Source organism: Aphelocoma coerulescens, chromosome 4A, assembly GCF_041296385.1.
Source record: "Aphelocoma coerulescens isolate FSJ_1873_10779 chromosome 4A, UR_Acoe_1.0, whole genome shotgun sequence".
Taxonomy (NCBI): domain Eukaryota; kingdom Metazoa; phylum Chordata; class Aves; order Passeriformes; family Corvidae; genus Aphelocoma; species Aphelocoma coerulescens.
In genome coordinates this window covers 2,935,206-2,962,943 of record NC_091018.1, presented here as the reverse complement: position 1 = coordinate 2,962,943, position 27,738 = coordinate 2,935,206, and the positions used below count along the sequence as shown (strand labels likewise).

General features: G+C 37.8%; 1 protein-coding gene across 14 annotated transcripts in view; it reads left to right on the top strand.

Moving 5' to 3' along the window:
• PCDH11X (protocadherin 11 X-linked) overlaps positions 1–27,738 on the top strand; it is a 436,859-nt gene that overhangs the window by 16,699 nt on the left and 392,422 nt on the right. For all 14 annotated transcript variants that reach the window (XM_069015029.1, XM_069015028.1, XM_069015030.1 and 11 more), the window contains exon 2: positions 27,087–27,669. In XM_069015029.1, coding sequence (XP_068871130.1) covers positions 27,130–27,669 — 540 coding nt within the window. In that variant the 5' untranslated portion in view covers positions 27,087–27,129. The remainder of the gene's footprint in view (positions 1–27,086; positions 27,670–27,738) is intronic.

Genomic DNA, 27,738 nt, shown 5'->3' with positions numbered 1-27,738 from the left:
AAGAGACACTGTGACACTGTAGAAAGGGGTAGACGGCTTTAAAATTCACAGAGACTCAACTCTAAGCAAACTGGTCCCACTCCAGTAATGGCTGAGGAACCAGAGTGATGACAATTTGTGTGTGAAATTGTATCTCTGTAAAATAATGCATGTTTGGCACGGTTCAGGGCACCTTGTAAGAGCATGCTGCATGTCCCATACGTGTAGTGTTGTCCACAGAGTTGGTTAGAGGCCATTTACTCTGTGCTTTTACTTTCATTGGAAATTGCTCTGTCTGCAGTTGTGTAAACTATTGCTGTATGCAGGCACTGCCTCAGACTGCCAGCGATGCATTTTCATTGTTGCAGAGCTTTTCTACAGAGATAAGGCTTTCAGTTTGATGTTGAGACAGTTTATCCTTTTATTTTTCTTTAGTTTAAGGGTTTCGTGGTTCTGATTAGTGTGCCAATTATGAGGATGACAGAAATACTGCCTCACCTGACTCCAGCAGGTTTCACTTTTCTTCACCTGTTTATTCAGATAGCAAATGACACCCACTTACAGAGAACATGGTATCTCATGTTCTGTGCACATTCTGACAGGTTGATTGCCACAGAACATAGAGCCAATCTGAAATATGGAAAATATGTGTTGATTGGCATCTCCCATAATGTCCTTTTCATGGAATAAGAGGAGAGCTGTCTGGTGCAAGGTTTTCAAATGTTCAGAGGCTGAATCACACAGATGTGTATGGAAGGATCCCTCAGAATGGAAAAGAAGGATCTTGGAGCAGCCAGATTTTTCCCTTTATCCTTCAAGTGTTTGCAGTGTTGGTGTGTAGCACTGAGCACATTGTAACTCCACAGTCACTGGGAATTTGGGGGAAAATTACTGGAGATTCAGAAGAAAATTTGTACGTGATCCAAGTCTCTCTTGGGCAAACACAGCGTGTTGGAAACTTGGGAAGAGTGTATGTTATGTAACCAGGCTCAGTTTCACAGCTGATTTAGAAAAAGGGCATTTTGCTTCCCAGAATGAGATCTGGGGAAAGAAATTTTATCTTGATCAAATGCAGCAGCTGTTGCAGTTTATATTCAAGTGTGATGCAAATCAAGCCCCCTTTTCTGCTCTGTTCCGTTCTGCCCAAAGAGGGAACCATTGTTGGTTTCTTTTTTTCAGAGAACTGGACTGTGGTTTGACCCCAGCAATTACAAATGATTTAAAAAAAATAAAATATACAAGTTCTGGAATATTGTAATGAAACATATAAACAGTTTAAAAATACTTAAGTGATGAATCTGTGTTGTAAGAGCCAGCTGCAGAGTACTTATAACTGGAGTATGTTAAACCATTTAAATATTCCAAACATTATGTACAACAGATCTTGTACTAATTCATTATGAAAACAGCAATTTCATTTAATCATTTATTAGCTATTTATAAGGTGTCTGCATATCAAGTATGCATACAGATTGTTGTTCAACCTGGCGACCAGTATAATGCTTGCATGTGCAATCACTACATATTCTTTTTGGGGATCACTGTTCTCAATTACTCCCTACCAGCACGTGTCATTCTGAGACGTGTACGTGTAACAGAGTAAATGCATCTTTGACCCCCAAGAGGGGAAAACCCAACAAATTATTCAGAACAATACCCAGACTTGAATGTAAGTCATTGATTCCTCATTCCTGTTCACTTCTGGAATGTGCCTTTGCCACTGTCACCATAAAGACAGTGAAACAATCTGCCCAGAAACGCTGCATAATCTCTGTCCCCAGAGGTTTGTTAGATCCAACTGGCCAGAGCCTGAAGCAATCTGGTGTGAATTGGGTACTGACACATATCTGTGCAGGAGGTTGGCCTGTGGCCCTTCTGAGGGCCATTCCAATGGGAAGGATTCACCGACTTCCTAGGAAGTCACAGTGTGGGACTAAGCAGAGTGCTATTAGTTATCAGTTGTGTTTCCAAGGTTGTTAAACAGAGTTTTATTGTAGCACACAACGTTGGACCATGATGAAAAAAGAAACAAATCCAGAGGAAGCAAACTGTGCAGTACTCTGTCATTCAGCAGTGGCACATCCTGGCCCTTGGTATTTTCCCCACACTGCTGCAGTGCTTTGGGGTTTTTCATGACTGACACGTGAGTTTCAGATTTCCTCTTGTGATAATTACTTTCTTTGATGGGTCTTATGTACCGTAGGTGGAGGTACCATAGGATCTAACTCTTATTAGCAGGATACTGTTTGCTAATTATCTTACATCCACATCTGAATCGTCTTTATTATCTGATCATTAAAGCCTTGAGAGCCTTAATCAAGAATTTGCCACCAAAGTTAAAAAATATCCAAGACTCTCAAGTCCTAGAGCTGTGACTGTTATCTATATACCCTAAATATTTACTATTTTGGAAAGAGCAGCGTATTTAACATCATGTGAGTTGCTAATGCCAACAATAAATGTGCAATGTGCTGGAGAGAACATAGAGCTCCCTTGCTGAAATGCACCTGATGAGGTTCAGAGAATTCTTTTCCATGCCTGGCCATGACTCTCTGCCTGCTGCATCAACCAGAATGGACACTAAGTTAGGTGTAGATTGAACATGACTGGTGAAATCCTTAGACACTGTTTAAGTTCTCACTAATGGGATTGTTTATCACATCTAGTCTTACTCCTGAAATGAGGACTGGAAGAGAATTTGTAGGTCACCCTGCTATATAGTCCTTTTCATGCATGTACTTACAGACCATTTAATCTTATAAAGAGTGTGGAAAAGGGATAAGTTTTTATTGCAAAAAATAATTTTCTCACACACCTCAGAACTTTCATTTTTTATTTTTCCCTTCCCAAGTGGATAAATGTTAAAATTTCTCTTGCCAGTGAAGAATTGATAAACTACTGAAGACTTCAAAACTCCAGCTGATTCCCATAGTGGTACATTGCTTAGTTCTGTTGGTGTTAAAATCCTAGCAAATTTTAGCCCTGAGGTATTTGAGGACAGCTATACCATGCATTTCTCATGAGGTAACTCTCACAGACAATGAAAATGTGAATTATTCACAGAGACTTGGCATTGTTTGTGATGTTCTATGCCAGTGCACCTGCATTAGCTTCGTTCTTTTTAATACCTGTATTGTTGCCGCTTTTAAAAACTGAGTTTACATTTTGCTGTAAATGCCTGTATTCATGGTTCCAATTGCCTTTTCTGATCTGTAGATGCACACCTACACATAAAAAAGTCAGCAGTTGATAAAATTAAATGGCAGATAAGGAAAACTGAAAAGCCTGAGTCTCAAGTCACACATCAGTACCTGTGGGCCTTCAACAGCGTAGCACAATATGGCATTTAATCAAAATTAACATTGTTACAGCTACAGCAATCGAGCATAAAGTATTTCAGGGATTATTGACAGACTGAAAGAAACTGCTGTCTTGCAGTAATCAAGAAAACTCATCTCGCTATTAATTTCCAGGAATACCTGCAATGAAGTCTTCATTGCTGTTATAACTCAGAATTGATGGATACAATGCTTTAGATTCTTTTTGCATAACAAAAATTCATTCGCTGTTTAATAATTTTTTCAGTGTTTGTTCCTGCCACCTAAATATATTTCCTAAAATAGAATAGAGGAAGGAAATTATCTAAAATTGTCTACAAGGGCTTGTATAAAGTGCTGCTTTTGCTGCTGCCTAGAAGAAATATGCCAGTCAGACTCCCAAACCCGGCCTAAAACCAACAAGAATCCAGCAATGATGGTACCAAACAAAGCACAGCAAATAAAAAAGTAATGGTTCATAAAAATATTTGTGTATCAGCTTGCCTGGCACCCCAAAGGGAGCTTTCCTGGAGAAGTAACAGCATTTTATATACATTTTGGTGCTCAAAGTTTGATAAATTCTTTCATTTATGCTCTTTTTCCACCAGTGCACTTACAGTGACTTAAATGAAAACTGTCTTTAGTGTTACTTTGTGTAACATTAGCTTCCAGAAGCCTTTTACCTGAATTCAGAATGAGCTGTTCCTTGAAGGTGTGACTGCCATGAATTGGTGATACTTTGTTGTGGAAATCATGGAAGGAAAACCACAGAGCGCTGAGTACTGAGATCCTCCAAGTGGAGTATGGAGTCCATTTCCAAGCAGTGGGACTGCTCCCAGAGTCAGGAAGCAGGGAAGCCAAAGCTGAGTTATGATCTTGTGTTCCTTACAAAGCAAACCAGAGGGAAGAAAAATCACATTTGTTACTTGAACAGACCTTGGAAAGCTCTTCCTTCCACAGTGTGGCCTGATTCTGTGTTATCACCTGGATATCCTTTTATGTGCCTTACCAAAGTAATCTCTTTAAATTCCTTTTCAATTTATGCTTAACCAGGCTGATTTGCATGCATGTAGAAAAGGAAATGAGAAACTTTTAAACCAAAAATCTATATTCTTAGATTTTGATATTCATGCACATTTTTATGCATGGAATTCCCACTAAGATTACTGCAAGATTTACCTACAAATCTTCCATTCTTGAAGAATGATTAAATTCCCAAAGTTTTATGAGAAATAATATATCTTGCTCTTCAGCTGTCAGTTAATGCTAATGAAGGTATGAGCAACTACACTCTTGTATGTTTAAATTGACCAAAAGCTTTGTGTGAAGCTGGTTTGAAAGCCAGAGTTGGATGAGAATCCATGAGTTATTCATTTCTCAGAGGAGATACTTTTTGGTTTGACTTTTGATTCCGCTGCTGAATAATTTTTATATTTTGTTTTTTTCTGCAGGAAGAACATCTCTAATAGTATGTAAATACATGTGAATGTGTGTAAAATAAATAATTGCATGAATATCAGCTAAAATTAGTATCATGTTTCCCAAATAAATTGTAACAATTTAGATAGCAAGTGTTTGTTTTTTAAGGCTGCTTTTCAATTTAAGGAGTTTCCTGGTCTGTTAAAACTATCAGGTTTTCTGAATGTGGTCTGTTGCGTGTGATGTAGCAAAAATTCCCATTCCTATTTAAATTAAAGTACATTTCAACTTCAACCCATCCAACTGCAAAATGTCCCAGAACCTTGCTTCATTTTCTGTTTCTAGGAAAGCAGCACAGAATAAATTATTCCAAGTTTCAATGCTGCTCTCCAACTGGTGGGAAACATTTGGTCCATCATTTTGCCAGACACATTATACGAGAAAACTTGAATTAATAGAGGCGTCTTAGTCTGGTAGTGATGAAAAGCCCAAAGAAAGATCTGCTGATTTAGTCTGAGCTGTTACACAGTGATATACTGTGCACTATACACTGTGCAGCTGTTTAAATCTATATGGTGAATTCAAGCAAGTGCAGAAGGAGTAAAACTGGAAAAGCTCTGATAAACATTACTAAGACTGCAGTGCTGGAGCATGAATGGCTGCATTTTTTATCTGGGAGAATGAGAAGAATCTTCATTGTTCTGCATGGTCTTCTCTTTTCATTATTTGGAAGTAAGTGAAAAAAAATCTAAAGATGTTATTGCATTTTAGGGCAAAATCTGTCCTTTCTCCCTGTAGGTATCTCCAAGTCCAAGGAAAATATTGGCAAAACAGGGGTTTGATTTTATTGGCTGCTTTCATATTGGCAACACAAAAGTCATAAATTCCCTGAAATCCATCCAATAAATCTCAGAAATTCATATAAAAGGTGCGAATTTAGCACCAGTGCTTCAGCATAGTACTTTTGTTGATAAGAGATGAGGCACTGCAGTGTGTTCATTTTTATGCAGAGTAATCCTGTTTTCTGACACACAGGAATGCCTTGTGAAAGGGCATTTTCTTTGTGAGCTTGTGCAACTTTGCTGTTGAGGGGTTGCTCTGATTTGTCAGTGCTGAGCACACAAGCCAAGCATGAGGCGCAGAGGCTGTACCTGTGTGAAGGCTGAAGTGTTTGTGGTAGAGATCATGAAGGAATGTGCCATCAATGTCCGTTGCCAGCTGATTTATAAACTCCCCTTTTCCTATTATTTTTACTATTTTAATAAACTGAAACTAATTTTCATTGAATATCATGATTCTGACATAATATATTTTTCTTAAATGTTATAGGCACAGAGGTTCAAGCATTTTGCTCCTTTTGCATTCTTTGTGCTGTATTCAGCATTGATGTATTTTGGAAATGGTTTGGCTAAATATTTTACACGCAGCAGTTATTGACTGTTTTCCATTCTAACTACAGGCTCAGCATGGAAGAGAATTTTCTGATCTGGAAAAAACCATAGAATTCTTTCCAGAATTCAAATTCGCAGAGTAGCTTCTTTTGTATTATCGTTCAGGTCCAAGTGGGTACTGTGGATGGCAGTAACATCCGGGAACAGTCTTGTATGTTACTGCTGTGTGCACATCCATATTCCTGATTTCCCTAATTCTGATTTGCCCTGGCACCTGGGCACCTAGGAGTGTCATCAAGAATTCCAGAATTGTTGGCAGAGCAGGAGAATTTCATCATTCCAAACATCTTTATTTTTACCTTTTCATTTAATGCCCAATGCCTCCTGCTTACATTTTCTTGACTTCCTAATTACTTTTAGTTTCGTTTCACCTATAAATGAGGGATTAAGCCATGAAATTTACAGAAAAAAAACCAAAAAAACAGACCAGCCCAAATTAAAAAGGAAAGAAGGAAAGAGAAAATGTAATTGGTATAAAAGTTGAATAAATGAAGTTTCTTTTTATTTTTCTTTAAATAATGAATTATTCAATATTTTGGTGTTAATAATGTAACAGAACCCAAAGTAAGATATCAGCAGGATGTATGTGGGATGGGTGGTAGTTCAAGTTTGATCTAAAAGCCTTGCCTTTGTATTGAAGTTGGGTTGAAGCTTTGATCTATTTATAATGAGTATTCTAAGGGTTTACTAATTATTTTAAACCTGAAGAGAATCTCAGAGTCCATTTTTCTGTTGGAAAGGAACCAAAAATAAACCTTGCTGGAAGGTAAAGGCAGAAAGTCATAAAGTTCGGGCATGTTTTTTAAAGTTAAAGCACGATCGCCTACTGGCTATAATTTCTGAAAAGTTTGGGGGGAAAACGTATTTTCTGTCTCCTTTTTACATTCTGTAGCATAAGGAATTTTCTGAGGTACTTCTAACTTCTGAGTAGAGATAAGGCATCCTTTATATATTCCATCCATTATAAAAGTTTGCAGCTATAAAGTTGAAATGTAGAATCATTTTTGTTTCTTTTCTTCGGAATTATATTTAGATTTAAAAATGCATACCCATTTCTGTTACTTACCACACTTATTCTATTAACAAACGAAATTAACATACATATTTATGAGAAATTGTGGGGTGCTAATACATTTATCAAGGGAAACTGTGCAAACCATTCATGATGGTACACAAGTACAACTTTAAAAATAAATTGGAATTTATATTTGCTTAGAACATTGCTCAAAATTTGGGAGTTTTTCTTGGAAGACTGTACTTGTGCCTGATCCATGCTTAATTCCATCTTTGAAGGCAAGATTCTTATTCCACTTTGTTCCAATTTCTTTGTACAGTAATTTAGTCACTGGAAACAGAGACCCCATACACTATGGAATTACGTGCTATTTACATCATGTGAGAAATTTCCCCCTCCCTATTTTCTAGGATTTTTTCCAGTTTTCAAAGGATGCTGACTAGTTTAATGACTCTATAATGCATGCAAAATAGTTTCTTTCTTATGCTTTTTTCTTCCATTGAAACAGTATTTGGGATTAAAGGTGAACCTCTTTTCATGGTTCAAATAATTTTCATTAGCAGGAAGGAAAAACATGTCCAATAAGCTTGGTACTGCAAAAGAATTATTTAAAATAGTTCTGAGGAGCAATTTTTGCCTTTTCAATTATGCAAATGCTCATCAAGTTTTTTGTCTTTGGTAATCTTTGGCTCATACTAAAAAACTGACACAGACTTTTTGACCTGACACAAATGTAATTGCTGTGAAGGTTTTCTCCTGCCTTTACCCTGGCACAAGATTAAAGAAATGGAAGTACTGCGTTCCACAAATCAAGCTCATATTTATACCTGTGTCTTATTCTTGTGATTAAATTTTTATAGAATCATAGAATAATTCACATAAGAAGGAACCTTGGGAGTTTCTAGTCCAGATCTCTGTCTGCTCAGAGCAATGTCAGGAGTGAATTCAGAGCTGATGGCTTTAGGCTTTGTCCAGTTAGGCCTTAACCTGCACACAACCTCTCTTGGCAACCTGCTCCAAAGCTTAATTACCACAACTGAAGTTTTTTTGACCACACTATGCAGTCAGAACCTTCCTCATTACAGTTTTTGAGCCTGTTCTTTGTTCTCTCACTGTGCACCTCAGTAAGGCCCTAGCTTTTCCCTCCTGGGATATTTTCCATGTTGGTAGTTCCTTCCCTCCTTGAACCTTGTCTTTAGGCTCAAAGGCATTTCTCTAAAGCACTGAGGCAAAGTTTAATTTCTCTTGTCTTTCTTCACTTGCACGTTCTGTGTATGGATGAGCTCAGCCATGAGCTCCCTTTGAAACCAAGGCCTCCTGGTATTTCTGCTTATTTTCCTGGGCACGGAGTGTTGTGCTTGCAGCAGGTTACCCTGACAGGGCTTCCAGCTCTCCTGAGATCCTTCTCTTTTCAGAGTTCTTCACACAGGATCTCACCCACCTGAAAAAAACCCTTCCGAAAATTCCAGGATCTGTACTTGGCTACTTGTGGAGACAATTTTTTTCAAAGAAACTGAGAATATCACAATAAAAATAAGTATGCTGAAAATATTTTTAATAGCTGAATAATCACATTTATCATTATGTTTTATACCTATAACTAGGCTTCTAGAGTGCTATAACTCAACAAATAATATCTGGGAATCTCTTAATTAGCATAGTCTTACAACTAGAGACATTTTGCCAAATTCAGAGAGGTATAGGTACTTTTTGTTAATTACTGAGTGATCATATAAGAATTTGTCACTGGGACCTAGAAGGAAATTGTAATGAGACTGCTTGTTACAAAGTCAAATGAATCTAGGTAGGAAATATACAAAAAAGAATATTAGAATTACACCTAATGGGATCACTTCATCAGCTGTACCAAGTAAAAAGCTGCTAAAGAAGAAGGCCTTTAACTGTTCACTCACAGAATTTCACCTCCAAGGTGAAATTCTAATTTACTGTGTTTAATTCTAGAACTTACTGAGTAATCCAGATATGATGTACTAATCTACCAGATAAGTAATACACAGAAAACCAGACTTTCTTTTTCTCTGGTCCTTATTTTGCCAACATAGGTGATGTGGAAAGGGACACATCATGTGGTGCTTGTACACATTTGCTTGGGGTTGTGGTAATTTGAGCCTGAAGAATGACTAAATGCATGATATTTAGAAGATATCAATAGCTAGGACATATGTAGGACATACCAGTAGTCTTATTCAAAACACATTGTGTTGTTCTAAATGTTTTAATTTGATCTTTTAAGCCATGTCTGTATCTGTTATTATAGAGTGTGTGGTGGCACAGCAACAATTTTGCATAATGACATATAAAATACTTAAGTGTTTATTGTTTGTCTCAGTACAAGAACACATTTGCTCATATGAAAAGAAATATAAATTACATTTTTTCACCATGGCTTAAATATATTGTTGATAAACATGAGATTTCATGTGTTCACCTAGTGAACATGGGAATATTCTCTGAATACAAAAAGGAAACCTTTTAAAACTTTTAAAACTAGGAAATTCAGAAAGAACTTTGGTTTATTTCTCATTATTTAACATAAATAAAAATAATTTTCTGTAACAACAAAATAAAAAGGAAACAAAAAAAGAAAAGAGGGATGCTTGCATGCCACCAAGGACTGGAAGTGTAAGCAACGTACACAAATAACTTTCAAAAACCCAGGCTGCTTTCTTTCAGTATTTACCCTGTTTAAGCTCCCTGAAGACTGCCATAATTAGTTTTCTCCCTTACAAGTAATTATGAGCACCTGTAATTTAAAAAAAAATATTTGTGTCTGAGATATGATCCCTCGGGTACTTTTCTTTTAGATCCTTCCTCATTTGCTCTTAGAAGTTCTTTCCCACTAACTTCTACTCTTGGGATACTTTAAATGGGATGAATTGTTCCTCTTCAATTACTTTTAAAACCAGGTGAGGCCTGAAAAAACACTTTCTCAAAATAGCAGTGTATCACTCTTGAGGGAATTATGCAGTGCCACGAACCAGGAGATCCTTTGGAGATGTAACACCCCAGCATTACGTTCCTCTCCCCTTCCTTCTGCTTGGGGGTTTCACAGGTCAAACTCTACAGAAATTAATCTTCCATACCTGAATGTTGGCTTTAGCTTTAAGCCAGAAGATTTCCTCAGAAAGAATTATTTGAGAGTAATTTTGCTTAATGCGAGGCACTGACAGGATAAGCCATGAAGTCTACAAAGAATTGCCCATTAATTTGACAAACCTAAACCGCTGACTATCTGGGAAAAGAATTTGATTCAGTTTTTATTCTAATACTGTATTGATCTTAAAATGTTCTTGTCATTCTTTTCGGGGCAGTAGACCACTGATTAAATTTTGTGTGTTTTCCTTTTCATAAGGTATTTTGCAATTTCTCAGTGCACTGCATCACCAATACAAGCTGAGGGAGCTACTTCTTCATGTAAGCAAATTCTCAGTGATGGGTGAAAATCACTGACCATGATTTGGTTTCAAAAAGCACTTAGGTTTAAAGGTTGTCAGATGTGGTTCATACCCCTCCATGCACACAAAGATAGAGATGTGTAGCCTAAGATTTTAAACCTGTGGGTAAATCATAAAGCACAGAACTATAAAGATTTCCCAGGTTCTGGATAAAATGTCCATTCTGGGAATTTTCTCAGTCTGTGCTGATACGGAATTCAGCTCTTTCTGCTTTTGTATCCTCCTTTTGTATAAAGAAGTGCCAACTGCACAAATTTAAAAGTGAGACATACTGAGGCTGACTGGGAGACCAGGAGCTCCTGTTGTACAGCTCAGGAAAAGCCTAACTGGCTCTAAGTTCCATCCCTTCTTTAATCCCTCTTAAAGCCAATGGAGACAGTGCGTTCTTAGAGGGCAAAAACATCCACTGGCTTTCAGCCATATCAGTTTCAGAATTTCTCTGCCTTTCTAACACATCAATATCAAACTAAGAAAAGGTTAATTAATACAGAACCCAGAAGTACAGGGTGCTCCAGAACGCCCTTCCTTTATCCTGTCATACAAATACTTTACAAGAATGGTATATAGCTATTTATGTGAGCCCTATGCTTGGCTTAGAAATTAACTATAGAAGAAGGTCTTTTCAAGGAGCAGTGCCCATTCCCTTTAAGGCCCCTGAATGTTTTTTGGGAATCAGCTCCACTTGGTTACATTCGACCTTTTAAAAGGACTGCATTCAAACAAAGGGGAACTAATCCAGGTTTCTCAACAAGACTAAAAATGAAAGCAATCACTGGCTTTTCAAAACTTGCAATAGTCCTGGCTCACCTTGTAATTGTATTTTCCTCAAGAGCCTTTCTCCCAAATAAGAGGTTGGGATGCTATTGTAATGTCAAAACTGACTCACTGTTACAGTTGCTATTAAAAGTTAGCAGCTGTAATTAGGGAAGAATTTTGAAGCTGCAGTGTTGTATTGTCAGTTGTAACAGCTTTTAATTATCTTATATTTTTCTTTAAAGTGATCAGCTTTGCTGAAGTTGAATGTGCTTTTATCATTTTTGCTCTGGAAATGAGCTGACACATTTAATAAAATTTAGATAGAAATACTGTTGCTGCAGAAAACAATTGGAATCTATGAACTTTTTAGAGGATTTTGAGCACAGGAGACAGCCATAGCGCTTAGAGGGATTTTGCCATCATCCAATTAAAAAAGTCCTCCATTCTTTCTAATACCATTCTATCTGGTCTTAAAATGCGTAAGACTAATTACATTAGCCCACAGAGGCTTGCATGGCTAATACTATTGGCCATTTCCTCAAATAGAAGAATTATAAATGATTAAACACTTTGCAAATAATGGCAGTGTTTTGCTGCAGGACTCGATGGGAGCCAGAGATACTCTGTCATTTTCCCCCTTGCTCACAGCAGCCTGTGCTGCTCGGCCTTGGAGTAGATGGGATTCCAACAGCCAATTCCATTGTCCCTCAGCTTACTGGAGTCCGTGAGGAAACCAAACCCTTTTGTTTCTATTTCTACTCGGGGCTTATGCTGGGGATAGAGAGAATAAAGACAGAGCCTTGTAGATTAGTCTGGTAATAGGCCATGCCTTGTTATGCATGACTTCGCTCCCTTTAAGTCCCTTCAGTTGTATTGGGAAAAAAAAAAAAAAAATTAGTTTTCCAGGGAAGGATCCTGAATCTTAAGGACCTGGAAGAATGCAGCTAGTGCAGGAACTGCAGAGGAGTCTGGGTGAGCAGACTGTCCTGTGGCACTGTGCAGCAGCCTAGAAGGCGAGATGCAGCTAAAGAAATACTGCTCTGTATTGTCATTTTTGGCAGGCAGCATCCTTGTCAATATGCATGAGCACTCAGCAGAGTGAGAGAACCTGTCACCCAGGGGATGTTGCACACTGATGACAACAACCAGTCACAGGTCCTCTAACATGTACTTAGATTAAGTTCATTTACAGTTGTCACTCCTAGAGAAGGAAAACTGCTAGGCAGGAAAGGACAAGCAGCATTGGTGGTGCAGCCATTCTTACAGCCAGCATTTCCACTTTTTGCATCCTGCTTCATAATTGATTCTTCAAGACTAGAAAAAGTGAAACTTTTGTCATCTTCAGCAGCTTCAACAAACCTGAAAATTAATCCTTATAATTCTTATATTATGATGTCCCCATGAGAGACCAATTTAGCCCATGACCATAGTGGGAATGCTCTCTCACTCCAGCATTTTGGTATTGGATTGGATTGTTTTGGTAAAAGCTGATTTAATATATAACATTCATATCCAACTAGAAATCCACCATGGGAAAGATTCCTGGTCATGTCATGATCTTGTTCATGTACTCTCTTTGAGATTATCCCAGATGTTCCTGGCTCTGTCACAGTCACTGGATTCTTTGGGCAGGGATTAAATATTTGCTCAATTTGATTTGGTTGGTTTGGTTTTTTTCCTGTTATTAATGTTTGAGGAGGTGTGATGCCTTTCGGATAACACAAGAAGTAATCCAAGGGGTATGGATGGGTGTCCTTTGTCCTTCTAATACCTGACTAGTAGATATCAAGAGATGGGTAATTAAACTATAATGTTTCAGAAAGGGTAAGACCTTCTCCCCGTGAAACTCCAAAAAGCTCAGAGAATGCTACAGGGGAATTTTGTTGTTGTGCATCTAAATATTAGAATTGAAATTTGGTACGTGGGAGCATTAATTTATCACAGAGAAGGAGATTATTTTCTTTGAAACACATTCAGAATTTAATTCCAGTTCTAGGCAGATGCAACACCTTGGCCTGGATTTCTGTTTGGTTGTTTGTTTTGTAAGTATAAATGCCCATCAAAGTAAATCTCATCAGTAGGAAATGCAGTGCAAGGTAAATGGTGTTGGAAAGTTTTGGACAGTTCTGTGGTCACAGTTGCCTACAGAGTTCAATATCTTGGGGAAAGAAAATCTCTAACTATTACCTTGAGCAGTTTTGTAAATAGTGGGCATGTTCTATTAAATTTTGCTTTAATGCTCAGAAGAAGTTTATTTCACTGAATGCTTTCGTTATTTCTTTTCCATATAAGCACTGTATGTATACACACATATCTGTAGACACATAAATCCTAAATAAGTTTATAAATTGAACCAGGGGATTCAGAGTATTATGCTTTTCAGAGTAAATAGGTTTTTGAAAAAAAAAACAAACAAAAAAAACCAACAAACTTTGGCTTTAAGAGCCCTGGATGAGATCTGCAGCACTGGATACACATTTTCCAATGTTGTGGGAGCCCAAATTCCCCTGAAGTTCAGGGGTACCAAACCACTGGTTCTGACTGAACTATTTGTGATCTGACTCACTTTCATGGGCATACGTCAGATGAGGATATTTGAAAATTAGCCTGTAGAATCTGAATAAGAAAATATTTCCAGTATCTTCTGATACCTTTGAATGCAGCCTTTCCATGGGCTTAAAATCTCACTATTCTGAGGAAAGCACTGAGGGTAATTTAAGTTTGAGTAAAGAAGAAGCAGTCTTTTTTACTTTGAGGGACTATTGCCTGCTTCTTGAGATTATTGAATTTTCATTCCAGTATAGAGAGAAGCAGTATATCGCCAAGATGAAACAGAAAGCTTAATAGGCACTATATCTCTTGATGTTTATAGAAACTTAGCCAATAATCTTAAAAGACACTGAATTGGATTCTAAAATACAGACACAAATGAATTAGGAGGCAATAGCTCTTGCAACAGTACTACCACATGTGCCATTCACACTATTAAGATATGGCATTATTCTTAATTTTGTTATATTAGATTAGAAATTACATGTGTTGGGGAAAAAATGGGAAATCACAGAATCACAGAATATGCTGAGCTGGAAGGGACCCACAAGGATCATCAATCCAGTCCCTGGCCCTGCACAGACACCCCAACACCCCCAGCCTGGGCATCCCTGGCAGCGTTGTCCAAACGCTCCTGGAGCTCTGGCAGCCTCGGGGCCGTGCCCATTCCCTGGGAAGCCTGGGCAGTGCCCAGCACCCTCTGGGGGAAGAGCCTTTCATAAAAAAAGACTGGCATTTAATTTTTCAGCCAGAGACTGCAATAAGTGAAATCCTGTAAGTAGCTTGGTTACCTACAAAATGAATTCTTAGAGAAAATAATTGTAATTTTCTTAACGAGACAAAGATGTGTATCTATTCCACATTTAAAATTGTTAAAGGAAATTGTCACAATTCTGCTTGGAGGTTTTTGCAGAGTTTTAGCTTGGGAACGTGATTTTGCTGTCCAGGTGAGTAAGTGGTGTTACTCCTTGTGAACACTTCAGGTCGTTGCAGAGTACTTGTTATTGTCAGGCACTAGGTGGCCTGCTTGCTAAAACATCGTAATGAAGCCTTCTGCAGAAAATTTGCAAAAGCATTGCGTGAGAAATGAGTAAATAACAATGCATCTTTAATTTTTAATAGGGGGTGAGGCATTTAAACTATCTGATGCAAAGTTACAACCACGTGGAAGTCTGCAGGCACAGCAACCTACCTGAAACCAGCTGAGCACACAATTACTCTGTTCTTGTCTTGCAGACAATATCTAGACAAAATATCAACGTCTCCCTCTAAAGGTGGGATACTGACCTGTACATTCTCTAAATCATAAGCTCGTAGCTCCTTTGAGGGAAGGTAAAAACTGACAAGTGCAATATAGCAGAGCATTTGTTTTAGCACCCTGATGGTTTGGTGTATTATGCTCAGAAACGTGAAAAGGGTCAGTATTATTTGTAGTTTCTAAGGGGCAAATATAAAAGCTGCTGTTCCAGGAGTTAGTTGTACTCAGTCTGATCTACAGAAAACCAGAATTAAGGGCAGAAAGCAAAGCAAGAGCTTGCTGGCTTTTTGTTGTTGGTTTGGTTTGTTTTGGAGTGACTGAAGGCTAGACAAGACCTGTGGTTCCTGAGTGTTGCCACCTGAGTCCTGTGCTGGTACAAACCATGTTAAACTGTGTTTTTCAGCAATTTTGATGTTTTCATTTGTTGGTCTGTGACTCTTGTTAGTGTCAGTAGGAGGAGATGTGTGGTGATTACTCAGTTTGAGCTTTGGATATTGAACTTTTAAAAAGTTATCTATTTTATTTATTTAAAATGTAATGCAATAATAATTTCAATAACAAGCCTTCATTAAAATAGTTTCGCTGTTGAATTGAATGGCTAAAGTAATTAACCACAGAATGATTTCAATATGATTATTGAACTTTTTTATTTCAGGTCAAATGCAAGACTAATGAGATGGCTGAGATTGGAAAGATCATTTTATCTACCAATGGTAGAATTCTAAAATATTAGTGGTCAGGAAGGGTGCAAATTTTTGCTGTTCTGCAGAGACTACGTGAGGAGAATGTGTCTGAACCAAGGGATGGAACATAATCTGCATTCCACACAACACTATTGCGGTCATCAGCTTGGAAATTTATCTTGCACACATTTTTCAGCTGAATTCCCCTAATGTCTCTGTTATAAACCAGATAAATGAACAAAGAAGAGAAAGCCCCATTGCACCGATTCCTAATTGTACAGGAAAGGGCATTGTGTGGCTTGTGTAATTACTTGTTTCGTTTTCTCTTGAAATCATATGAATCTAAACAATGGATTCAGGTAACTGATCATATTTTTCTAGGACAGGAAAGATATTTCAAACTGATATTTGTGTCTTTTATTCTGAGTAAGAGTAGAACACACCAGCAAATATATGGCAGAATACCTTATGTTCCAAGAAAATGTCTAATCGGGTTTTTTTTCCTCCAAGAAAACATTGCATCCCAATAGAGGAGGAACTATAAGAACTCATTGTTTTGTGATTTCATCAAAACGTGTATTCCTTCACACTCCAGCCAAGTCTGAGCATGAATCTCTTGAATTGATTTCAAAGAAAGCAGACTTGGCAGGATCCCTCAGGTTACAGAGAACGATTCTCCATTTAAAGCAGTGCAGCATCCATCCACACTGTGCACTGAGAAATAAAATGCCTCCTCAACCTCTACCAAAAAGAGACAAAAAATCTGTGATATGTGGTGCACACACACACACTCTCACACACAAATATCCTGTCATTAATGCTTGTAGGAGAAGCAGTGAACAAATTACTGATGCATAGAGGAATATGACTGTTAGACTGCCTCTAGGAATTCATCATCCCTTGATATCAGAAAATAGGTGTGATGTACTGCATCATATAAAATACAGCAGAATTTGATTAGGAAAATAGATCTGCAAACTTATGGCACTCTTTTTATATACTGGTATATTTGAAAAAATCAATATGTCTTGTAATACTTTATGGTATACATAGGACTAGCACCAGGAAGTTGCAATAGGAATTGTGTCTGCTTTTTAACACCACAACACTTCAATACTTCCAGTTTCTATACCTGAATAGAACTTTGTCTCAGGGAAATTTGCTGTGGTGCATTTAATAGATATCTTCTATTCCTCACAACTGGAATCCTAATAGATCTTAGAACAACAAATTTTCTTTACTATACAGGATGAGAATTTTGTAAGTTCTGAGCTGTTATTTTACTGGAAATCATTAGGAGTTCTGACTGACACATCATCAGACGTTAAAGATTTGAAATGTCCTTATTTTCTCTATTCCTTTAATCACAAATCAATATTTCTGCTTCTTATACCAGTAATTGATGGAGCAGTTAATCTTGTCACTGTTGTTCTTTCGTCTTGTGAAGCAACATATAATTATGTCCTTGTGTCACTTGTGTTGATCTTGTTTAAGAGATTCAAAACAACCTCTGCATATAAAGGAAAACATCAATTTTCTTGGCAGGTTTTGGATTTGGAGGCATAATTAGCTGATGGAAAGTCTATCAGTTGTGTTTGGCTGACATTTCTATTACAACCATAATACAAATGTCTGATTTCCAGAAATAACCAAAATATCTTTGGTCAGTTTTAGTTGCCTGAAACAGGCAAAGTAACTAAAATGAGAAGCATGATAAAACTTATTAATGATACGGTATTTAATAAAATACCAAGTTATTCAAAAGTTTTCTGTGTTGTAATTATTTCAGCCAATAGACTGGTATGTGTTTTGTGGTATTTTTTGTACTCTTTTCTGACTTACAGCTAAATCATAAGCTGTTATCAAGCGGAGAAGTCACTCCATTTGTATGCAAAATGAGTTTTTTCACTTGGGTTTGGGGAGCAGGGACATGACTTTTACACAAAAGAGAGGAAGAAGAATATATATCTATACTTCAATAACTTTAATCATCATTCACATTACTCCTTAAAGATTTCTTCTCATTTAATTTCTGCTTTCAAGAACTAATATGTGATTTTCTTAAAAAATGGTCTGGGTAGTGTACCAGTGGTGATGAAATTCATCAAGGCCCCTGATATTGGGTGGGAAGATGTGCTTTGGCAGGAGTTTTAAAAGCTTTCCCACGAGCACAGGGACCTACAGTTCTCTGATATACAGACACACCCTGCTCTCATTACTAGTTATACCTTTTGCAGCTGTTTGTCCTGTTGCACTATGTCAGAAGAAGGAGAATGGATGGGAAATAGCATCCCAAATATCCCAAACTTCTCTGTTCTGCATGACAAGCCTGAGTCTCTGCACATCACTTGTGTCTGGAGGTCATTGACAATAAGTTGGCCACACCAAGTCAATGGAAATGCAGATTTCCAGCCAGAAATGTTTTGTCCACCTTACAGAAACTTAATTGTTGGCAGGATTCGGTGAGGAGGCAGGGAAGAAATGCAAAAACCACATTTCCCATTATTTGAATACAGACTATGAAGGAGCTGTAGTGTCTTTATGAACTTTATGGCTTTGGGTAAAATGTTAAAAATCAGGTTTTCTGAGCTTGTTAAGCAGCAGCTTTACCATGACAGGCTTCAAGAGCTTGGCTTGATTTGATCTGGCCTGACCTTTGTAATACAATCTAAAATTAAGCATTTAATGCTGACACATAACAGTCTATGCAAATATTTAATAAGGTTATGTTGTTGAGGTGTGCAGGCAACTTAACTTTATGCTTAAGATAAGGAATTCCAGTTCCAGAACAATAGTTCCAGCAAACTTTGTAAACCCTAGAGAAGATGCCACTGGTTTCAGTGAGCTTTGAATCAATTTAATTGCTGGCCAGAACCTCCACTTCTTGAACCATATTTAATATACAGATAAAACAAAATTTAAAGAATCAGGCCTTGCACATCACACTGCTGTAACACATTTTAAAGTATCCTTATAATTCTATTCTATCCAATTTTATGACTCTTTTCTGAGTATTTTTTTTTACAAGTGGTTTGACTGGTTTTTAGGAGCTGCCTTCTCCTAAGTCAAACAGCCATGCTCCATCATCTCCCTGGGATAATTTAGTTTTCAACCCCCTTTCTGGAATCACTTCAGTGTAGAATTCTCCTGGCACAGAATTTGCTTTGAGAAGCAATCCATGTGTTTGCAATCTCTGCAGCAGTTTGGGGATCTGTCAGGATGGGAGGTGCTGTGCACCAGAGAGTGTTTCACCAGAACAGTGGAATGATTCCAGTGTCATTTTGGTTTTTAAGATAACAGAAGAAAAGACTTTACATTTTTGTGAATATAAACTCTAAAATTAAAGAAGTAGTTTTGTTATTTATCAAGAGATGGTGTTGGGGTGATTCCTCAGGGGCGAGGTGGCTGCTGGCTGCCCGCTGAGGAGCTGCCCCTGGCAGGCAGCAATTCCCATCCCAAGGCTTCCATGGCTAAAGGTGATGGCTTTGTCTTTGTGTTCATGGAACAGAACATAAATGCTTTTCCTAGGAACTGCCTGAGGGTCATGGAGAGAGTGAGGGGCAGGCAGGAAGAGCCATCCTGCCCACAGGGCAGGAAGGGGAGAGGCATTTGCTCATCATCTGGTTTTGGGTTTTTGTATTCTGATATAGCTGCTCTTCCAGTGGTTTTGTTCTGTCCTTGGAAAAGCCTTCCTCTCCAGTCACCTTCTCTTAGGAGTTTTTTATTGCACACTGCCATGTTTTATTTATGTGGTGTATTTAGATAGGGCCAGTTAACTAAAAAATGTGTTGATTGCTTCCCTGCTCAGGGCCCATCCATAAATTATGAGAAAATTCATTCCAAGATGTGCAATTAGTTCTCAAGTTCATGGTACTCTTGGAGTCTCCAGAGTTGAGTTTATGATTTATAAAGATGCATTCTCATGTATGGTATCCATATGTTGCACGTGGCAACTTTGGGCAGACGTGGTGGTGGGGCTGTTAATTGGTGAGATATATGCTGAGGTATGGAATATGCAATTTATGGTGTATTTGATATTTTAAACTCTTGACTCGTATCTTATAGTTTGATTCTAAATTGCATTCAAGATACCTTTCAGAAGAACAAAAAATCCCATATGAAAATGAACAGCTGTGCTGCTACTGGACAAGAAACCTACTAGTTTTTTGGATGTGTTATGCTAAGGCAAAGAGAAATTATGGAAATAGAAAAGTTTAGACATCCTTTTGGAGTCCAGTATATGTATTCTGGCACCCAGGAGAATTTTTTTCTCCTTCAGGAATTGGGTGAGACTAGTACAAAATTCCAGATATCCTGAGTTTAACAAGAATTACAGAATATAAATAGAATATTTTTTTTTTCCTTTTAAGTCATGACATTTTAAAAAAAGGAAAAGTAGCAATATATATGGTGTTTGTGTTTCTTTCTAGAAGTTTTGGGGACTCTCTGCTCTCACAAATGGTTAAATGAGAAGTAAGTTACTGTGGATACCTCATCTCTGTGTGTGGAACTGAAGGGGTTGGAAGAAGGTGACTGATTTCTGCTCCTCTGGAGTCCATGGGATGTGTATGCCTGGACACTTGGCAGAATTGTGTTTGGAATAAGCAGGACAATATAACACTCAGCTGTGAGCAGCATCCCTGCCCTGCTTCACTGGAATTGTTTCGTAGACACTCTGAAATGTGGATTTTACCAGGGAGCAATGGAAGTTATTAACTGGCAGTGAGGCAGTAAAGCAAAATGCATTATGTATGAAACAGGTGATCTTGACGATTGCCATTCCAAAGGATTTGACACAAATGACTGAAATCAGATTGACTTCCATTTTTAAACAAATAAAAATGTGTTTTACCTTGGAGTGCATCCAACAGCCACATACGTGGTTTCACGTAGTTTCTTATTGTAGTACCACATTCTCTTGGTTCATAGATGACTTTCCTTTTGTTTTAGCAGAGGTTGAATTTTCAGATTTGAGGCATGAACAGATTCTTAAGTACCAAAACCAGAGCAATTTTCACTTGATTGGTAAAATGTATTCATGTAGTACAAACACACAAATAAAATGCAAAGACAATGACATTATGAATCATACCATTAACAACTTGATTTTTTGTAATTTTTTTAACAGTCAGCCATTGAATTGTAGTGAATATATATATATTTGAATTTGCAGAGCAATGTTGTGTTCACTTTGGAGTTGTAATGTTCTGCAACTTTGTAGGGGGTTTGGTTTGATTTTTTTGCTCTTTTTTTTTTCCTTTTTCCTTCTTCTGTTACTTCAGGCATCCCATTATTTCTTTCTAAGAAAATGGAAATAACCATGCTTTTCAGAGAGACCTTCAGCTTTTTTTCCGAGATTTCTGTTCTTAACCTTTAGCTTTTATGCAGCTCCAATGCAAAAATGTTCCATTGCTAAAAGCAGGACCATTTCCTAGTGTCACTGGTATATAAATAAATTTGACACTGCATATTCTCACAGGTCTCTGAAATAAGTTACAAGATATTTTTAAAGTATTTCCTGAATGGCTGCTAGATGCATTTTCCCAAATGTGGACTGTACTTACTCTCCGAGTAAAAAAGGGACTTCAGCTTTAAAGGGATTAATTTGCAACAATTAAAATAAATTACTCCTTATGCCACATATCAGTGTGATTGAGTTTAATTTGTTCAGCATGCTCACTGCCTGTTGTGTATTTATAATTCTGTTCACTGTTTCCAGCATTTTGATACAAGTTTTAATCAACACACTTCCTATTTGTTGCAGATTACTATCAGGAATAAAGAATTCTATCTAAGAATTTATTCATTGCTTGTTTTTTACGCCTTGGATGCTTCTTCATGTGGCTTGAAGAACTTGTGTTTTGGTCATTAAGTTTTTATTTCCTCAAGTGAAGAGCATTTCTTACCCCCTGTGATAGAAAAGTAATAAAAAGAACTAAAAATGCTCTATTTTTAAAGCTGTGAAGACCTTGAATCAGGAGAGCGTGCAACTGTAAGCAAGCTGTGCCTCTCACTTACTTAATTCTTTTGTTGACTTAAATGGATGTGGGGTGATGTTTTCTCCTGGTGACAAGAATTTCCAGTTTCATTTTGTTCATCGCTGAAGAAAAATCAAATTAAAGAAACCTCATTGAAGTCAGTACCATCACGCTCATAAAAAATAGATCAAAGAATAAATCAGTCCCTTAGTGGATTTAGAGTAAAATCATATGAGGGAATGAATTTGAAAGCCTTGATAATATAACAAATTGTCTGTTTCTCTTTGAGGTAGGTCCTTTTCTTTGAATATGATAATGAAATATCCTGTGTAGGGAGTGGATCCTGTGGATAAATATTGATGGCTGCAAATAATTTATGTTTGAAACACTATGGAGCGTGACAGTGAGTTCAGGTTGATTGTTGGCATTGTGCCTTAAAAAAAATGAGGGGGATTTCTGTCAGGCAACAGCTTTGTGGTGTTTCTTATTGTCATCAAAACCTGCAAAATACCTCAAGTCAAGTCTCTACGTTTTTTAGGAATAAGCCCCATCAAACCCAGCCAGTTCCATAAATGACACCTGGGCTGTGTGGTGGCAAAGGGGAGACCTTGCTGTGTGCAGCCAGGCCAGTGGCTAATGGCAAACAAAAATACCCCACTCCCCCTACCAAAACCCCAGACACTGAAAACCTGCAGCATCAAAGAGTTCCCACTTCAGGATAAAGCTGAAATCCATGTCAGCATGGTCCAAGAATTCAAAACCTGTGCAGAGCTGCTGAATTGTCAGTGGGCACTTTGGAGGGAGCCCCAGTAAAGTGGAAGAATTGCAAATAGCTCGCTCGTCAGTGAAATAACGTTATAATCACGGTATTGACTGACAGATAGAGCTGTGTCATGGGGATCTTTTGCTCTGAGAAACACCATTTTAATACAGGGATTTAAATACTCCTATTTAAGGAGCCCACGGTGGATTAGCAGCAAATGAAAAGGATATGATATCGAAAAAGTGTGGTGCTCTAGCTAAATTTGTCCAAGTAATTAAAATAGGCTCGGGAATATAAAGATAAGAATGGGAGTGATATTTTCAGGATTTCTTCTCTACTATGATGTCAATACTGGATATTGGTGTAGCTTTGGACTTCAATATTCCTAATTTTTTAAAATATGATACCTTTTTCTTTGAACTTGATATGGGAGTTACAAAATATCACCACAGAGTATTTGTTCTACTCTAATTCAAATCTGGATCTGAGTATCAAGAAATAGTGGTGTTTTTCTAATCTGAAGTGGACAGCTGAACTCTTTTACCCCCTTTACTACTTTTCTGAGATCCACTTCAGGAAAAAATAACACGTTCTGTAATATGGTAGAGGAATTTTCACTCAGGTGGGCCCAGATGGAGCCTGGTGCATAAAGAACAGATTCAGATTCTACCTTTACATCCTGCTCCATTAGGTGGTTACAGTTTTTATATTCTCTCTACTTTTCAAGGTATGATTTGACAGCTGCTAAATGAAGATGATAATGAACAGTGATAATATTTAAATGACACCATTAATATTTGGTATATTGGACCAAAGAGCAGGTATATTTGAGTGCATAGACAGCCAGATGAAGAAAAGCAAGTTTCAACTTTCTTTTCCCCTCCTCCCCTCCATCTTGTCCATCTGGGCCATTTGCCTTCCTAGTTGGGAAGTCAACAGCACAGACATCAATGCATTCTCTGAAAGCTGGGAAAATGGCTTGGCAAGCTTCATGTTACCTTCTGTTAACCAATTTTATTTGTTCTTAATTTTTTTTTTTTTTTTACCACCTTTAAAGTGTGAGTGAGTGCTGGAACCTATGAGAGGTCCTTTAGACTTGGACTGCTCTATTCAGCCTTCTGTACTTTTGTGTTTCCTCAGTGCTCCAGTCTGGAACACTCTGATTTCAGAAATGTCTTTGGTTGCTAGAAAGTGCCTCTTGCTCTTGTTCTTTGCATTGCTGTTGCCATAGTATCCCTATCAGTGCTATGGCACAAATGACAGGCAACGTACAGCTATGACTTTATAAATAGGATTCTGGAAGAACAACACTTTCCTCACAACATAAGATATTCAACTCTATATCCAAGCAGAAAACTTGTGTCACGTTGGGATATTTTCTCCTTAAAGGCCTACAGCTCTGGAACAGAGCTTCAAAACTATTACTAGAATAAGTTTGAAAGAAAAAAATGAAAATAATTTAAAAAAACCAGTGTATTGTACAAAAGATCAAGCATTGTAAGGCACTGTTGGTTGTTTACTCCTGCTAAACTAATGCTATTACATGTCTATACCCTTTGGTCATTCAGGAAAATCTGTGACAGCAAAAGACACCACAAAAAGTCATGTTAGCATTTATCTAACATGGTTTATAATTGTGCTGTGCTTCTTTTTCATGCTTCAAAGTGTTTTCTTTACTATGATACAAAAAGAATTTCAATGGAGTTGGAGTGGTTCAAACTTTGTTTAAAGTAAGTAAAAATATGCATAAGAATGTAATGCCAAGTTCCACCCCGCAGCTTTCCTTACAAAACTCTTTAAATCCTGCTGTTGTTATTTTATAATCCGTGGAAACTCCACTGCAGATAAAACTGGGGTTAAAGGCTTATAATTTAGTTTTATTATAAAGCATCTCCTGGTATGATCTCAACTTTCAGAACTGATTCAGGAATGTTGTTGATGAACTTTTTTAGATTGTTTCATTTATGTACTCATCCTCATACTGCTTTTTTAAAAAATTACTATTTTTATGTATTTATTTGGAATATTTACATACCTGTCTATACAATATTTTTATATTATTATAATTTGTAATAAATACTTGCATCAGTATTGTCACAGAAGAATTTGGAATAGAGGCGAGAATTTGGTTTATTTTTATGGTTGTTGGGTTTTATTCATTTCCTCCCCTCAGAAATGTAAATTGAAGATATTATTCTATAAACATCAGGTTTTGAAGGTTTTTTTACCCCTGTTGTGTTATTTTTCATTTTAATTTGTAATAGAGAGGAAGAATTTGGAAAATACTGCTTTATGGTGTGCACAAAGCATGCAACCATTCTGAAATATTTTCAGTCCACCTTTAAATATCAACTTTTCACCGTAACCCATAGATTTTTATTTATGTTTTCCATAGGAAACAATGCAAATATATTTTTTTCAGTAATAATGGATACAAAGATGTGCTTTCCTGAAATAGGGGCTCTCTGCAGGTTGAACGTACGTGGGCAATTACTTCAGTGGTGTGACAATTGCTGGAGCTGCATTTAAAGAAATATAAGACAGTTAAAAAATAAAATTATAACAGCCAAGCTAACACACTTGTACACCATCACCACATTACTCATTAGGCTCATGCTGCTGCCAGTGACAATAATCAGGAGCTGCTCATGACTTCCTTATTTGCATATTTAGAATGTAGTATTATAATGGCTTATAAAAGGCTGTTGGTCCTGCACTGTTGCTTCACTCTGGACCCCTGGTTGGTGCTGTTTTGGGTGCTATGTCACTGAATCCCTGAAGTCCTGCCCATAAATCAGGGAATTCCTGGAACGCCACAGGTCTGATGGTGAGCATGAGCTGCACATCCCCTTCTCCCCCATGTCAGCAATCCCCTCCAGGTTCATTGAATTACTCAGAGAGCAAAGCCTTTTTCCGTGAGTGGAGACTTGCAGCCTTGGATTTTTATTTTGCTTTGCTCCTTTTGTATAATCATGAAGCCAGAAAATGCTGTCCAGTTGAATTGTGCTGACATGGGGAGATCCACCTTGCAGATAGAGTTGGAAGGTTCTTTATCTGTTGCTTACTTCCAATCCTAAGCAGTTCACTGTGTTTAAATGGAATAGCAATATTAATTGTTCCTAATCTGTTTCATTGCAAAATCAAAGGTTTTAGTCTAAATTACCCTGCAAGTGGCACTGCTGAAAGGCAGTAACTAATGGGTGAAGGCAATTACTGGCTTCAGTAATTTCGTCAACCACTGCAACTTGATCTGCAGGAGTAAATCAATCTATGGTATGACAGGGAAGATAAAATGAGAAGAGACAGGAAACAAAATTACACTTTTACCTGCAGAATGAAAAGAATGTAGATGTGTTAGCACAGGTATATTTGAAACAGATGCTAAGCTGATAGGAGCTAAGATTTCATTTACGAGAAAAATCACTTTACATGGAGCTGTTGAACATTTATCTTACAGAAATGCTGTCCTAGAAGAGCCTAAATTCTGGAATGGCAGAATTATGTAAAGATTAGGCAAATATTCTATACATAGAGTTAAAGAGAGTGATTTATTTCTTCAAAGTTCTTGGCTGAAGGCTGTATGCAGCTACAGAGACATCTGTGTGTAGCTGTAAGTCCTCCCATTCCACTTCCATCTTTCTTGAAGTTGTCAACAGTCTTGAGAGGGAGTGTATTATTATTCAGAATCCAGCTTGAAAAGTACAGAATTTTCCTCTGTGCAGAACAAGTTTGTATCTCCCTTTAAAGGTACTGGTATTCCAGAGAATGAACATTAACAGGCATCACCAAATTTAAAATTATATGAAATTTCTTACAGTTCAGTAGACAGATTTCCACACATTGTTGGCTGAAGTTCACCAGACTAAAATTAGGTAATAACATTTTTTTTTGCTAGTTTAGGTTCCTGAATTAAAAATACCCAGATTTCTTTGTTGTTGTTAACAAACATTACATAATTTTGTCAGTGCAAAACTTGGGGGAGAATTAAGACTAGTGTTCTTCTATTCCCATATTTAAGCAAGAGGTATAAAAAGATCTGGTTCTCAGCAGATGGTTGCTTGCAAACTTCTTGCCAACTTTTTTCTTAGGAAACAAAAAAAAATTGAGGACAATGTGGTGGAGAGATCAAAGGAAGAGGTTTTCCTGAGGAGCAAAGGAAAATCTCATGCTGGAAATAGGGATTCCTGTAATTATTTCTTCATTCAGTATGATCCAGCCCCAAAATTCTTACCTCAGTATTCAGTTAATAGTTTCAAGTAAAAAGTTGTGTGATGGATTTTATATGTATTTGGGAAGGATTAAGTCAAATGTGACTTTACTAATGAGGCTTTCAAAGGGTTCATGTTGTTTGTTGTAGGAAAGGTGCTCCTTTAGTGTCTCTATCACTTTAGGAACACAATATTCTGTGACTTCTAAAGCCTTTTCCTTTTCCTTTTCCCAGCTATCCTGGTGTTCTACACGAATACTCATTAGTCATTCTGGAGATGGACTTGCTGTCTGGAACCTACCTCTTGGCAGTCTTGTTGGCCTGCATTGTATTCCAATCTGGCGCACAGGAGAAGAATTACACCGTGCGGGAAGAACTGCCTGAAAATGTCCTCATTGGCAATCTGCTCAAGGATCTCAACCTAACGCTGGACCCAGACGTGCCCCTGTCCTCCCCGCTGCAGTTCAAGCTCGTCTACAAGACTGGGGATGTGCCCCTGGTGAGGGTGGAGGAGAACACTGGGGAGATCTTCACGGCTGCCAACCGCATCGACCGCGAGAAGCTGTGCGCCGGCATCTTCAGCGAGAACCGCTGCTTCTACGAGGTGGAGGTGGCTGTCCTGCCCGACGAGGTTTTCAGACTGGTCAAGATCAGATTCCTAATTGAGGATATAAATGACAACGCCCCCCTTTTCCCCTCGACAGTTATTAACATCTCTATCCCTGAGAACACAGCCATTAATTCCCGCTACTCTGTCCCGTCTGCCATCGACCCAGACATCGGGGTGAATGGTATCCAGCATTATGAGCTCCTCAAGGTGGGTTTTGTTCATTCTTCTCTGTTACTGTCTGTGTTACTGTCATCCCACAAATGTTGCCAGTCCTCA